At 42.9% G+C, this 15,706-nt stretch overlaps 1 protein-coding gene across 5 annotated transcripts in view; it reads right to left on the reverse strand.

The window, feature by feature from the left end:
• OSBPL1A (oxysterol binding protein like 1A) overlaps positions 1-15,706 on the reverse strand; it is a 244,221-nt gene that overhangs the window by 151,194 nt on the left and 77,321 nt on the right. For all 5 annotated transcript variants that reach the window (XM_013999263.2, XM_021096189.1, XM_005665323.3 and 2 more), the window contains exons 8-11: positions 1,917-1,978; positions 1,760-1,804; positions 297-370; positions 120-183 (exon numbers count right to left, since the gene is read on the reverse strand). In XM_013999263.2, the coding sequence (XP_013854717.2) occupies positions 120-183; positions 297-370; positions 1,760-1,804; positions 1,917-1,978 (245 nt within the window). The remainder of the gene's footprint in view (positions 1-119; positions 184-296; positions 371-1,759; positions 1,805-1,916; positions 1,979-15,706) is intronic.

Here is a 15,706-nt window from a genome sequence, read left to right on the forward strand (position 1 = left end):
ATGTGCAGCTATGAGGGCCAGCTGCACAGGTGCTTTCTATCCCAAGATTCTACAAGGCAGTTTAGACCAATGATTTAGGGCAATCACAGTTTGAGCAAAAGATGTATGTGTCACCCTACCGTGCATACTGCTTGAGTTAGGTGTTTGCATCCTTGGCGATAGATATTATGGACTGCATCAGGCCTTCAAAATAAATATAAATTACCAAGGCAAAAGGAAAAGAGATTAGTAAAAATTTTTAATCATTTAAAATTTAGATGCTGAAATTCAATAAGTGTAAGGATCACAATACTTACTGTTTCCTATACCATGAAAGGACTCCGTGTTCTAACACTACCCAGAATAATCTCCAGCCAAAAAATCTTGAACTCTAAGGGAAAAATGACAAAGATTTCCAGGTTGACACACCTAGATTCAAATACTCGACTGATAAAAAGTAATTAACTTATGACGTTTCTATCTGAGTCTTTCATCTAGACAGTATGCTGAACAGTCAGAAATGATCAAACATGAAAACCAAAGAACTGGGTGCAGTAATGAAAGCACAACACTACAAGGTGACAGGAGCAGAAGAAACATCATATTGATAAGATCAATGATGGATACAATTCATAGTTCTGACAATACTGTGTAAGAATATTTATAGGAAATATATCAGTTGCAGGCTTTAAAGCATTTCCTCAAAGTCCTGAATCCACTTCTAAAAAAAGAGAATTATTCTGAATTTATTTTATGCTATATAAATGTACCTGTACATAAATATATAGAGGGAGCACTTGCAAATGCAGAGAAACTATGTGCTCCAAAAGAGCTAATTCTAGAAAACAACTGAATTCCAAAAGGCAAAGAAATATTTAGAACTAGAAAGATTTTTTTTTTTTTTTTTTGCTTTTAAGGGCCACACCCATGGCATATGGAAGTTCCCAGGCTAGAGGTCGAATCAGAGCTGCAACTGCCAGCCTACGCCACAGCAAGGCAGGATCCAAGCCATGTCTGTGACCTACACCCCAGCTCACGGCAATGCTGGATCCTTAACCCACTGAGCAAGGCCAGGGATAGTACCCACATTCTCATGGATCCTAGTGCGGTTCATTAACCACTGAGCCACTAAGGGAACTACAGAACCATAAAGATTCTATGCGTGTTCTCTGTGACAATTACAAATATTAAATTCCTCCTGAGTCTTCTGTGGTTCAGTGTTCATAATAAAAATGATACTGTAATCCTATAATTAAGAAAAAATAGGAGTTCCCGTTGTGGCGCAGTGGTTAACGAATCCGACTAGGAACCATGAGGTTGCGGGTTCAGCCCCTGCCCTTGCTCAGTGGGTTAACGATCCGGCGTTGCCGTGAGCTGTGGTGTAGGCTGCAGATGCGGCTCGGATCCTGCGTTGCTGTGGCTCTGGTGTAGGCCGGTGGCTATAGCTCCGATTCCACCCCTAGCCTGGGAACCTCCATATGCCACGGGAGCGGCCCAAGAAATAGCAAAAGGACAAAAAAAAAACAAACAAAAAAAGAAAAAATATTCCCCTACACTGTTCTGAACAAACTTGGTCACCTAAAAAGTGTTAGACCAACACAAGGGACAGTTAATTACTACAATCAGTGGAAGCCTAATTAAGTCCAGCAGTGGAAAAATGTTTTATAAGATCCAAGAATTATTAAATCACATATACTTCAGAAAAAAAAAGTAGTAAGAAGAGAGCACCTAAGAACCTTTTTTTTTCTAGTTTTATAATTAAAAAACCATCCCAACCTACCTTCCAGAGAGGGCCTTCATAGCGCTTCAATGCTTTGTAGATGACCTATTGAAAAATCATGTTTCCAAAAAAAATATTTTCATTAAAAATGGATCTCTCCATTCCAAGAATTCAAATTTTTGTCTACATTATATAAATATAATCCATTAGTACATACCTTATTACCAACAAGAACGTGTTTCATTTCAGCACCCTGGGCAAGATCGAGAGGTTTCTGATCTGTGTAAGATATAAGGGAAAAAGTCATCAAGAACTTAATTCTACTATAAAATTGATACTGCTATTGCAGCACATAAGATTCTTTTATTACTTCATCAACCACACGCCATTCCCTGCCTGAAGCTGCCTTCTCAATCCTTTACAGCCTCTTTTTCAGCAGCTAACTATTAAGCCAATAAATCAGATAAAAGGATTAAACACTCTGTACAAGTTCTGCGATCATTCAAGCTTGCTTACCTTGCTCTATCAGTTTCCTATGGCTGTTATAACCTATTACCACACACTTAGTGGCTTAAAACAGAACCAATTATTCTGTAACAGTTCCGGGAGGTCAGGAATCAAGACAGTTTCACTGGGCCAATCATCAAGGTGCTGGCAGGGCTTCTGTCCTCTGGAGGCTCGGGGACAATCTGCTTCCTGGCCTTTTCCAGCTCCTAGGGCCCCTACATCCCTTGACCCCTGGCCTCTCCCTCCAACTTCTCAGGGCATCATTCCAATCTCTGCTTCCACCCTAACATCTCTCTCAACGTGCTGATCTTCCTGCCTCCTCCCTACGAGGAAGGACTCTTGTGATCCCACTGGGCCCACCGAGACCATTTAGGATTCTCTCACTCTCAAAAGATACTTAACTAACCACTTCAGTGGGGAAGCATTATTCAGTCCACCCATCACAGCTGCTCTTAAACTACCTCACTGGTGACCAAGCAGCAGGGACAACTCTCACAGACTGCGGGTATGATGGTCCTCAACTGAGGACAAAAGGAAAAAGTGCTAATGCAGAATTAAACCAGAAGGTACTATATGGGAACTTTCTCAGTCTTACACATGCAAACACTCTACATTTTGCCAAAAAACAAAAATGGAATCTGTCAGTTACTGGATTCTGAAGTTAGCAGGACACTATATAAAAAATCCAAGCTGGGAGTTCCCGTTGTGGCTAAGTGGTTAATGAATCCAACTAGGAACCATGAGGTTGTGGGTTCGATCCCTTGCCCTGCTCAGTGGGTCAAGGATCCGGCGTTGCTGTGAGGTGTGGTGTAGGTCGCAGACGCAGCTCGGATCCCATGTTGCTGTGGCTCTGGTGTTGGCCGGCATCTACAGCTCCAATTAGACCCCTCGACTGGGAACCTCCATATGCCACAGGAGCGGCCTTAGAAAAGACAAAAAGAGGCGTTCCTGTTGTGGCACAGTGGTTAACGAATCCGACTAGGAACCATGAGGTTGTGGGTTCGATCCCTGGCCTTACTCGGTGGGTTAAGGATCCGGTGTTGCCATGAGCTGTGGTGTAGGTCGCAGACACGGCTTGGATCCTGCATTGCTGCGGCTCTGGCGTAGGTCAGCAGCTACAGCTCCAATTCGACCTCTAGCCTGGGAACCTCCATATGCCATAGGAGTGGCCCTAGAAAAGGCAAAAAGACCAAAAAAAAAAAAAAAAAAAAAAAAGAAAAAGAAAAAAGACAAGACAAAAAAACAAAAACAAAAGAATCCACACTGAAAAAACAGTATCATAAACTCAAAGAGCTTCCAATTACTAGAGGAACAAAAGGTACACATAAAAATTTAAAACAGGAGTTCCTGTCCTGGCACAGTGGAAACGAATCTAACTCGAAACCAAGAGGTTGCAGATTCGATCCCTGGCCTCAGTCAGTGGGTTAAGGATCCGGCGTTGCCATGAGCTGTGGTGTAGGTCACAGATGCAGCTCGGATCCCAGCATTGCTGTGGCGTAGGCCAGCAGCTGTAGCTCCAACTGGACCCCTAGCTTGGGAACCTCCTCGTGCCTCAGGTGCAGCCGTAAAAAGCAAAAAAAAAAAAAAAACTTGAAACAAAAAAATTCAGCCTTTTCAAGAAAACATATCAGACTGGAACTCTGGTGCTCTATTTATGCAGTAAGGTGATATATTCTACCAAATAACCTTTTTATAAATACCAAACACCTAGTATGAGATGGACAATTTTTTGTAAAACTAGATCATAATGAGAGTCTATTATGTGCTAACAAACATTTTAGGCACTGGGGATTCAGCAGTGAATATGACAGAAAAGGCTGGGTGAGGGGAGGCATAGAAAAAGGGAAAGGTAAATTAATAAAAGGATATAGCAAATCCAGCATTTTTAAGTGGATACTCAGAGAATGACTGGGATACCATTTTAGACTGGGGACTGGGGGATGGATCTGAGGGAGCTTCTCTGAGGGAGCTAAGTTCAAATTCAAAGGAAGGCTTCCTTGCAAGAACATAGGGGAAGGGCACAGCAAGCAGAGGGAACAGCTAATGAAAAGGCCCTGAGGTAGGAACAATTACGTGGGCAATAGAGAAAGGCAGAAGTAGAAAGAAGCCACATAGTACAAGGGCTTTGTGGGTTAGGCCTTGGTGAACCAGTATAAGGAGTTTAGGTCACTCTAAACATGATGGAAAGCCACTGAAGGTAAAAGAGTAAATGATGTGACCTATGTTTAAAATTCTGTCAAAGTGTTAAAAGAAACTTATAAGGATATTTGGGGAAATGTGAAACTTTGGCTGTTCAATAATTTTGAGAAATTATAAAATTAGTAAGATAATGCCATTGTGGCAATTTTTTAATGGCGCTACTGAGAGATAACTCACACACATACAATGCACTCATTTAAAGCGTACAATTTGGAGTTCCTGCTGTGGCACAGTGGGTTAATCCAACTACTGGAGTTCCTGATGTGGGGCAATGGGATCAGCGGTGTCTCTGGAGCCCTGGGATGCAGGTTTGATCCCCAGAGCCTGGCACAGTGGGTTAAGGATCTGGCGTTGCTGCAGCTATAGCTTGGATCTGATTCCTGGCCCAGGAACTCCATATGCTGTGGAACAGCCAAAAAAAAAAAAAAAAAGAATCAGACTGCAGAGGCTCAGGTCACTGTGGAGACAAGGGTTTGATCCCCAGCCCTGTGCAGTGGGTCAAAGCATCTGGCATTGCCACAGCTGTGGCTCGGATTTAATCCCCAGCCCAGGAACTTCCATACACTGCAGGGTAGCCATAAAAAATTAAATTAAAAAATAAAGTGTACAATTCAATGGCTTTTAGTATATTTACAGAGATGTGCAACTATCATGTGGTTATAGTTGTTTTTTTTTAAGGAGAACTTATCTTTGACAAATATACTTAAATATTTATACACAAAAATAATACGACATCAAGAGAGTGGCCATTATTCATAATTCTTGAAAGAGTGATGAGTACATCAGTTATACAATTTTTTTTTTGCCATTTCTTGAGCCACTCCTGCAGCATATGGAGATTCCCAGGCCAGGGTCGAATCGGAGCTGTAGCCGATGGCCTACGCCAGAGCCACAGCAACGCAGGATCCAAGCCACGTCTGCAACCTACACCACAACACAACCTACACCGCAACGCTGGATCCTTAACCCCCTGAGCAAGGCCAGGAATTGAACCCGCAACCTCATGGTTCCTAGTCAGATTCGTTAACCACTGCGCCACAACAGGAACTCCACCATTCTATTTTTTAAGCTTTGATAATTTCCATAATAAAAGCTTCAAAAAAAAAAAAAAAAGATGACTGCAGCTCCTGTAATGGAAAAAGCCTTGTAAATGTGGGGAAGAGAAAAGCAGGGATACCAGTTACAAAGCAAGAGCAAAGGTGCAGGTGAAAGACACTGGTGACTTGAGCTAGAGAGTTAGGAGTAAAATGAGGACACTAGCAGGTGTGGAGAAAAGTATATGGGTTTGAGATTTATTTTAGAGGTAGATTTAGAGGTTGGTTGATGGGTAAACCTTGGACTGATATTACTCCTTCAGTGGGGAAAAACCTTTTTAAAATGTTAACTGAGCAATTAAGAATCACTTTAGGTTTTCTAGCTAGCACAGAGAAGGATGTTTTATGAGAAGGTCTGCCATCTCGTTATTTTTATTCTATCTGTAGGGCACTTTTGAGAAATTATTCCTTTAGGCAGAGAGGAGAAAGACAATGGAATTTCCTTCATAGAATTCTGTCCTAACACCAAAAATAAATTTTGAACTCCTGCCAAGTAAGTGAAATCCCATACTGAGCCCCTATTTCTGGATTCAAAGCCCAAAATGCCAGGCACACAGTGAGAATTTAATAAAACGCTTTTTAAACTGAATGAATCCCTTACCTGGATGGGCACCTTAACTAGTTGTTTCAAAATCACACTACATCCTTTATCAACCACAACAAAATAAAAAATAGGCATGACCCTATATTTAAATTTTTGCATGATACAGATTTGCCCCTTAATGGGAAAACTAAATGGAAACATCAACACTCCTCAAAATAATTTACATAGAATGCAAACCTCAATTAGATGTCAACAGCATTTTTACTAAGAACCTAAGAAAACCAACTGAAATGCCATTTGGAAGAACAGATTAAGACTGTCAAGGAAAATCCTCAAGAACAGTAAGGGAAAACTTTATCAGCTATTAAAACTTTAGAGAAACAATAATTAAAAGTGCAACACTGGTGAAGAAAGACCGATGAGGCAATGAAAGAGCACGGAAAACAGACATGACAAATAAATTCTTCAAGTGAATGAGAGAAGCATAACAAAACAATGGGAAAGGAAAGACCGCTTGATAAAGCCATTTGAGGGCTCATGTCCTAATATACACTCTCACATCACCTGTCTTGCCCAAAACCCTCCACACTCGCAGCCTGGGCTGCACCTCTGGCTTCTTTCTGCTGCTACCTACCCGTCCCCCCAGCCAGCCCTGCTCTAGGCACCCTGGCCTCTTCTGTCTTCAAATGTGCCAAGGGCCCTCCTTCCCTGAAGCTTCCACGCTTGCTTACCCTTTGCTGTCACCGCTTGCCAGAATTCCCTAAGGCTCACTCCCTTCTGCAACTCGGCTCTTTGCTCACAGTGGCTTCAGGGCAGCCCTCCCTCCCCCACTTCTAAAACCACAGCCTCCCTCCCCACCGAATCACCCTCCATCCCCTTCAGCCTGATGTATTTTTCCGCACCTCACTGCCTGACATTGCCTGTGTATTTATGTTTTGTCTACCTCCTCCCACCAGCACACAAGCTCCGAAGCAGGAGGACTGTCACATTTTGTTTGCTGTTGGGTCACCAGCACCTACACAGTTCCCGGCACACAGCAGAGGCTCAGCATTTGCTGAGTGAGTGAATGAGATATAAACTAAAAGAGAAAACAGAACTGAATATTTACCAAAGCTCTACCTAAGCGAAGAAGTGTTAGATGAAATCAAAGAAGATCAATGAGTCTGACGAAAAATTTAAGAAATCCTTTTTTTAAAAAACTAGGAAAACTCAGTCATAAAAATATAGAAATTACATTGTCTTTTTCACTGACGGTTTAGGAGCGAGGCAGCAGATTATATTATATCCACACAAAAATACTATACAGAAGGTAAGCCATCAAGACTAGGCTTCCAGGAACAACAAGGAAAAACCACTGATGCTTGATAAAAAAGGATTCTAATATGTCAACTTTATTTAGATGGCATAAACTAAAAGGAACAGTGATACTTTCTTAGGTGTTTGCCAGTCTTCCTTCACCATTCTCTGAGCAGAGCCCTTTCCACAACCCCAGGGGGAGGCTCCAGCACCCATGTTTGTAGCCGCACCCCATCCCTACTGCCCCCAGCTGACTGCAGCAAGAGCAGACTCCTGACACAAGTAGGGACCATCACATTATCTCCCACTAAAATTAAGACACAGGTTAGGAGATCCTGATCTACTGAATGCAGTTACAGGTCAGCCATCACCCAGCATGTCTACAGGCAAACAAGGAGCTCATGTGCTGAGACAGAAATGAGGAACCAGGAGTTCCCGTCATGGTTCAGTGGTTAATGAATCCGACTAGGAACCGTGAGGTTGCGGGTTAGATCCCTGGCCTTGCTCAGTGGGTTAAGAATCCGGCGTTGCCATGAGTTGTGGTGTAAATTGCAGACGCGGCTCCAATCCTACATCACTGTGGCTCTGGGGTAGGCTGGCAGCTATGGCTCCGATTCGACCCCTAGCCTGGGAACCTCCATACACTCTGAGAGAGGCCCAAGAAATGGCCAAAACACACACACACACACACACACACACAAAAATGAGGACCCAGACAACAAAAACAAAGATGCACATACAATGAGTTGCAGCCACTTGGGTCCTAAGAGCTTCCTGGTTCCATGCCTCCTGATGCCTAACAGCATTTTCTGTTTTGAAATACTAAGACACCTCTGTATTCTTGTATTAACAACATATGACTTTTTTTCCACTTTCACTTTTGAATTGGTATCTATTATTTAAAACTTTAAAAAAATCTAGTCTACTAAATAACAAGCACTAAGTTAAAAACTAAATGTTTGGATGTTGGGTATAGGTGATTATAGTTCTTTGGTGACTTCATTTTCCTCATTTTGGCCCCAAAACAGCATTGGTTTCACAACTTAAAAAAAAAATGGGGAGTTCCCATTGAGGTACAGTGGAAACACATCCGACTAGGAAGCATGAGGTTGTGGATTTGATCCCTGGCCTCGCTCAGTGGGTTAAGAATCTGGCGTTGCTGTGAGCTGTGGTGTAGGTCGAAGACAAGGCTTGGATCTGGTGTCGCTGTGGCTGCGGCGTAGGTCGGTGGCTATGGCTCTGATTCTACCCCTAGCCTGAGAACCTCCATATGCCGAGGGTGCAGCCCTAAAAAGAACAAAAAAAAAAAAAAATGCTCTCAGAGTTCCTATTGTAGCTCAGCAAGTTAAGAACCCAACTAGTATCCATGAGGATGTGGGTTTGATACCTAGCCTCACTCAGTGGGTCGGGGATATGGCATTGCCATGAGCTGTGGTGTAGGTCACAGACATGGCTCAGATCCTGTGTTGCTGTGGCTTTGGCACAGGCTGGCAGCTGCAGCTCCAATCCAACCACTACCCCAGGAAATTCCATATGCCACAGGTACGGCCCTAAAGTTAAACAAACATATATATATGACATAAAAAATGTTTTGAATGAGAATTCTTTTTCAGTCTGAATGTCTTTTAGTTCTTTTTCTTGCTTTATTGCACTGCTAGGTCTTCCAACACAATTTTTTTTTTTTTTAATGTTTTTTCTTTTTGGCCATGGTTGCAGCATGCGGAAGCGTCTCCATCCAGGGCCAGGGATCAAACCTGAGCCACAGCAGTGACAACGCTGAATCCTTCATCTACTGCACCACCAAGGACCTCCTTAATACAAAGCTAATAGGAGTGGACAGGGGGAGATAAATCAGGTCCCTATAACTCCATCACGGCCTAAAGCAAAAGCCTCTCCAGATGCTTTAAAATTTGTAGTGTACATGTAAGTCTTTAAACTACGTGAAATGTAGTATCAAACATGAAATGTGTATCTAATATTACTTACTAGTATATGGACAGCTAATTGTCTCAGCTTTATTTACTCAATTCTTTCCTCACCCGATTATATACGATCTTTGTCATCTACCAAGTTCCCATATGTACACATTTTAATTTCTAAACTGTCTGTTCATGTATCCTGAACCAATACCCATATCAAGATCTTGTTAGGTAATTTTACCCATCCTACGACTTTAAATAACTCACGCTAATGATCCTTAAATTTGTATCTCCACCCAGACCTCTCCTCTAAACTCAAACTTCTATTTTCAACTCCATCCCTTGGAGTATATACTAGTATTTCAAATTTTAAATGTCATAATAACCAAGCTCCTAATTCTCAGCAACTGTTAACCTGCCCCTCCTGAAGTCTTCCTCTTCTCAAGAACTAGAAATTTCATTTTGTCTAGGTCCTCAGTTCAAACACTATAAAGTCATCCTTGATTCCTTTCTCGGATCTCACATCCAAGGCATCAGAAAATCCTGACCACTCTCCCTTCAAAATATGTAAAAAACACAACCAGTTACTGCCACTTTTATTGCCACTAGCCTGATTCACGCTTACATTATCTCTCATTCCCTGATCATCCCAGCAGCCTCTCAACAGCTATTCCCTTGCTCTCCTGGCGTCTATTCCCCTCACAGCAGCCAGCGTGATTAATTTTCATAACATAAGTAAGATCCTATCATTGCTCCTTTCTAAACCCACCCATATCTTCCATCTTGCCGAGGAAAAGCCAAAACTCTTACCATAACCTGAAAGGCCTTTCATGATCCAGTTCCCACTGCCTCTCTAACACCATCCTTCAATCATGCTGCTCTGGACATCCTGGCTGCCTTACTTTTCCTGACACATTTCCTCTGACTAGAACCAAACTCATCTCCCAGATACTGGCATGGCTTCCCCTGCGTGTCAAGTTGGTTTTTTTCTCCTTTTTAGGGCTGCACCTGCGGCACATGGAAATTCCTGGACTGGGGGTTGAATCAGAGCTGCAGATGCCTGCCTACACCACAGCCATGCCAATACTGAATCTGAACACCAGCTCCAAGCTGCATCTGCGACTTATGCCACATCTGGCAGCTTAACCCACTGAGCAAAGCCAATGATTGAACCCACACCCTCACGGACACTATGTCAGATTCTTAACCAGCTGAGTCACAAAGGGAACTCAAGTTTTTTACTGTCACTCTAACAAAGAAGCTTTCCTGCCACTTCACACAAAGTAGGAACCTATACATACACAACACACTCCAGACCCATTTCCCTGCTGTTTTGCCCCTCATAGCACTTATCACATCTGACATATTAAATACCTGCTTTTCTATTTGCTTTTTATTGGCCCTCCCCTTTTGGGATGTAGGCTCCATGAAAGTAGGAACTTGCCTGTTTTTGTTTTTTTTTTTCCTCACTGCTCTAGGTCCCTAGTCTCTGGAATAGCATCTGGCACGTAGCTCAAATATTTGTTGAAGAAATAAATACTTTTCTTACCAGAGATTCATAATTAGCCCTCTTATCCAGCAGGGCAAGCTCCCCTGCCGCTCTTCCCCTTAAAAATCCTCTGCCTTTAACTTTTCTGAATAAATTTAGAATCAGCTGGTCAAGTTCCGTCCTCTGAGGATTCTGGCTTGGGACTGCTTTGCATGATAAATCAATTTGAGGAGAACTGTTAGCTTTTCCTTTTTCTTTTTTTTTTTTGCCTTTTTGCCTTTTCTCGAGCCACTCCCACAGCATATGGAGGTTCCCAGGCTAGGGGTCTAATTGGAGCCAGAGCCACAGCAACACGGGGATCCGAGCCGCATCTGCAACCTACACCACAGCTCACGGCAACGCCAGATGCTCAACCCACTGAGCAAGGCCAGAAAACGAACCTGCAACCCCATGGTTCCCAGTCGGACTCGTCAACCACCGCGCCATGATGGGAACTCCTAGCTTTTCAATGTTGAGGTTTTTCTCCACCAAAAACATGGCAGTTTCACCATTGTTCTTTTGTTGTTATTTTTTTTATTTATTTTTTATTTTTTTTGGCCACACCGTTCCATTGAACGTGAGTCACAGCAGCAATCTGATCCACAGAAGTGGCAATGTCAGATCTTTAACCCCACTGAGCCACCAGGGTATTCCTAGGTCTTCTTTTATACCCTTCAAGTGTGTTTATAATTGCCTCCATTAAAAATTAAATATCTTCCCAGAAATAAACCCAGACACTTACCGTCAATCTTTGACAAAGGGCAAGAACATAAAATGGGGAAAAGATAGTCTCTCTTCAGCAAGTGGTGCTGGGAATACTGGACAGCTGCATGTAAATCAATCAAACTGGAACACACCCTCACATCATGCACAAAAATAAACTCAAAATGGCTTAAAGACTTAAACATAAGAAAAGACACCATAAAACTCCTATAAGAGAACACAGGCAAAACATTCTTTGACATCAACTGTACAAATATTTTCTTAGGTCATTCTCCAAGGCAACAGAAATAAAAACAAAAGTAAACCAACGTGGCCTAATCAAACTTAAAAGCTTTTGCACAGCAAAGTATACCATAAAAAAAAAAAGACAATCTACAGAATGGGAGAAAATAGTTGCAAAAGATGAAACCCACAAGAGCTTAATCTCCAAAATATACAAACAACTCATACAACTCAACAGCAAAAAAGTAACCCCATTGAAAAATGGCCAGAAGTCCTAAATAGACATTTCCCCGAAGAAGACATATGAAAGGACAACAGGCACGTGAAAAAATGCTCAACATCACTGATGATTAAAGAAATGCAAATCAGGAGTTCCCGTCGTGGTGCAGTAGTTAACGAATCCAACTAGGAACCATGAGGTTGCGGGTTTGATCCCTGCCCTTGCTCAGTGGGTTAACGATCCAGCGTTACCGTGAGCTGTGGTGTAGGTTGCAGACTCGGCTCAGATCCTGCGTTGCTGTGGCTCTGGTGTAGGCCAGCGGCTACAGCTCCGATTGGACCCCTAGCCTGGGAACCTCCATATGCGGCAGGAGCGGCCCAAAGAAATAGCAAAAAGACAAAAAAAAAAAAAAAAAAAAGAAAGAAAAAAAAAGAAAAAAATAATGCCATTTGTAGCAACAGGGATAGAACTAGAGATTCTCATACTAAGTCAGGTAAGTCAGAAAGATATCGTATGGCATCACTTATATGTGGAATCTAAAATATGGCACAGATGAACCTACCTACAAACAGAAACACAGACATGGACAGCAGATTTGTAGTTGCCAAGGGGGAAGGGGAGAGGAAGGGAGTGGGATGGACTGGGAGTTTGGGATTAATAGAAGCAAATTATTACATTAAGAATGAATAGGAGTTCCCGTCATGACGAAGTGGAAACGAATCCGACTAGGAACCATGAGGTTGCAGGTTCGAACCCTGGCCTTACTCAGTGGGTTAAGGATCTGGTGTTGCCATGAACTGTGGTGTAGGGCTCAGATGCGGCTCAGATCTGGTGTTGCTGTGGCTGTGGCATAGGCCAGCAGCTGGTGCTCTGATTCGACCCCTAGCCTGGGTAGCTCCATATGGCGCAGGTGCAGCCCTAAAAAGCAAAAATAAATAAATAAATTTTTTCCTACGTAAAAAACTTAAATTTTCCTTTACCTAAAAAATCTTCCACTGCGCCATAGAGCCATTCTTCTGCTCTTACATATGGCAAAGAAGCAGGCAAGCAGTGCCGTCTTTACTTCCTTATTTCCTACTCAGTCCTTAACCCCTAACCTAGCCTTCGCTCAACTACCCAGTAAAAAGTGCTCTTTCCAAAAGGACCACTGGGCACTGTGTCACTGACTGGGCACTGTATCACTGAATTCCACAGCCCCTTCTCAGTGTTTATCTTCCAAAGACGCACATAACACCAATAACATCCTACTCCTTACTCTGCACTTACTCTCTTCCTTTTGCTTCCATGGAACTGGCATTTCCCTCACACCTCTCAAGTGCTTCCCCTTCTACATCTCCTGATTCCTCGTCTACCTTATTCTAGGAAGAACCTGCGACCATCTCAGGGATACGGAGCAAGCCCCTCTGGGGAAGCAGAGTTTGAGCTAATCCTTAAGGTGAGTTTTCCAGATGAACAAGGAAAAGGGCCTTCCTGGCAGAGAGAACACATACAGGATAAGGACAGCATGGTTAACCAGAACACCTCAAACATCTCAATCCATCTAGAGCGGCACTGTCCAATATGGTAGACGCTAATCACATGGGACCATGCAGTACCTGAAATGCATCTAGTTCAAGTGGAGATATGCTGTTAAGCATAAAATATACACCAAATTTCAAAGACTTGGTACAGAAAAGGAATGTAAAATATCACTGATTTTTTTTTTTTTTTAAACCAATGGCATGTTGACATGGTATTCTGGACATGCTGCTTTAAGTACATTATTTTCATATTTTTTACTTTTCCTATGTGGCTCCCATTGTCTATCTATAGAACGGTGCCATTCTAGAGCAAAAGGGCCAAAGGAAGAGAGGAGAAGCATGAGATTCTACAGTAAATGTTCTTTCTCCTTTCTATTCCCGTTGATGCTATTAAACTTCAAGTCCTAGCTACCTCTCTCCTAAAACCACCTCAACGGTCCTACTGATCCCTATAGTCCTGGGCCTCTCACAAGCTATCCTAGATACTGCAGCCATATTAATCTTCGTAAAGCACCTCATTTTTCCACAATCATCTATTTGTTTTTCAGAGTCCTCCTGACCTATGAAAATAAGGGGTAAAATTTCATGGATTGCCACCACAGAGGCCTAATCTGCCTTTATGGGATTCCCTAGTACTGCTCCCCTTCATTCCTTGGATGTGCCAAACGAGATGTGCACCTCAATTTGACTTACTTTTTTTTTTTTTTTTTTTTTTTTTTGTCTTTTTCCTTTTTCTAGGGCCGCCCCCGAGGCATATGGAGGTTCCCAGGCTAGGGGTCCAATCGGAGCTGTAGCCACCGGCCTACACCAGAGCCACAGCAACGTGGGATCCGAGCCGCGTCTGCGACCTACACCACAGCTCACGGCAACACTGGATCCTCAACCCACTGAGCAAGGCCAGGGATCAAACCCTCAACCTCACGGTTCCTAGTCAGATTTGTTAACCACTGCGCCACAACGGGAACTCCTGACTTACATTTTTTACTGTGGTACCTTTGCTCTTCATCTTCCCTCTGTCTACAATACTCTTTCCCAAGTTTCTGCTTTTCATTATCTTACTAGATAACAATGGTGTTCTGTTATATTTTTAAAAAGAAAAAAACATATTGGGGGGACAAAACATGTTGCATTTGTTAGAGATACAAACTGAAGTATTTAGAAAATTTTTAAAAAAAAATTTTACTAGGAGTTCCTGTCATGGCTCAGTGGAAATGAATCTGACTAGCATCCGTGAGGATGCAAGTTCAATCCCTGGCCTTGTTCAGCTGGGTTAAGGATTCAGTATTGCGGTGAGCTGTGGTGTAGGTTGCAGATGCAGCTCAGATGTGGTGCTACTGTGGCACAGGCCAGCAGCTACAGCTCCAACTCAACCCCTACCCTGGGAATCTCCAGGTGCAACCCTAAAAAGAAGGAAGGAAGGAAGGGCTAGAGAAAGAAAGGAGGGAGGGGAGGGGAGGGGGGAGGGAGGGAGGAAGGAAGGAAGGGAGGAAGGGAGGGAGAGAAAGAAAATTTTACTAGGACTTCAGGATTTCTATTTAAAAAAACGTGGAGTTCTCTTGCGGCACAGTGGGCTAAGGATTTGGTGTTGTCATTGCAGTAGCTTAAGTCGCCAGTGGAGCATGGGTTCCATCCCTGGTCTGAGACTTTCCACATGCTATGGGTGCAGCCCCCCCAAAAAGAATTCCTTCGTGAAGCTATTTCTAATTATCCCAAACTTTCAACAAACATGCAACATGTGGAAGGCATCTCATGATATATATTCCTCCAGGTGCCAGGTAAACTGGACAGTAAAATATTAGCCTCTCCTTAGGAGTTCGGTCTCATGGAAGACAGCTACATATGCCAACAACTGCCACAGGGTGTGGTTTAGGCTACGATGAGGTGAACATGGGGGTCCTTGCAGACAAGTCCTAATCCAGGCTGGTGGTAGGCAGAGGGAAGCACCCTAAAAAGTGAGGCAGAAAAGCCCTAATGGGCTGGCCCTCCACTGAATGCCTAAGACACCTTTTGCAGCTTCTCTTAGGTTCTCCCATTCTGTCTTTGATACTGAGCGCATGTACAATCTATCCTCATTATTTGTGATTTCCACATTTGCAAATTCGCCTATTGTTAAAATTTACTATAATCCCAAAATCAATACGCGTGGCAATTTCTTGGTTATTCACAGGTATGTACAGATGGGTAAAAAATTGGAGTCTTCTGATGCACCTGTTCCCTGAAGCACAAAAGCTGAGG

The sequence above is a fragment of the Sus scrofa genome, chromosome 6 (genome assembly GCF_000003025.6).
Source record: "Sus scrofa isolate TJ Tabasco breed Duroc chromosome 6, Sscrofa11.1, whole genome shotgun sequence".
NCBI classification, from domain to species: Eukaryota; Metazoa; Chordata; class Mammalia; order Artiodactyla; family Suidae; genus Sus; species Sus scrofa.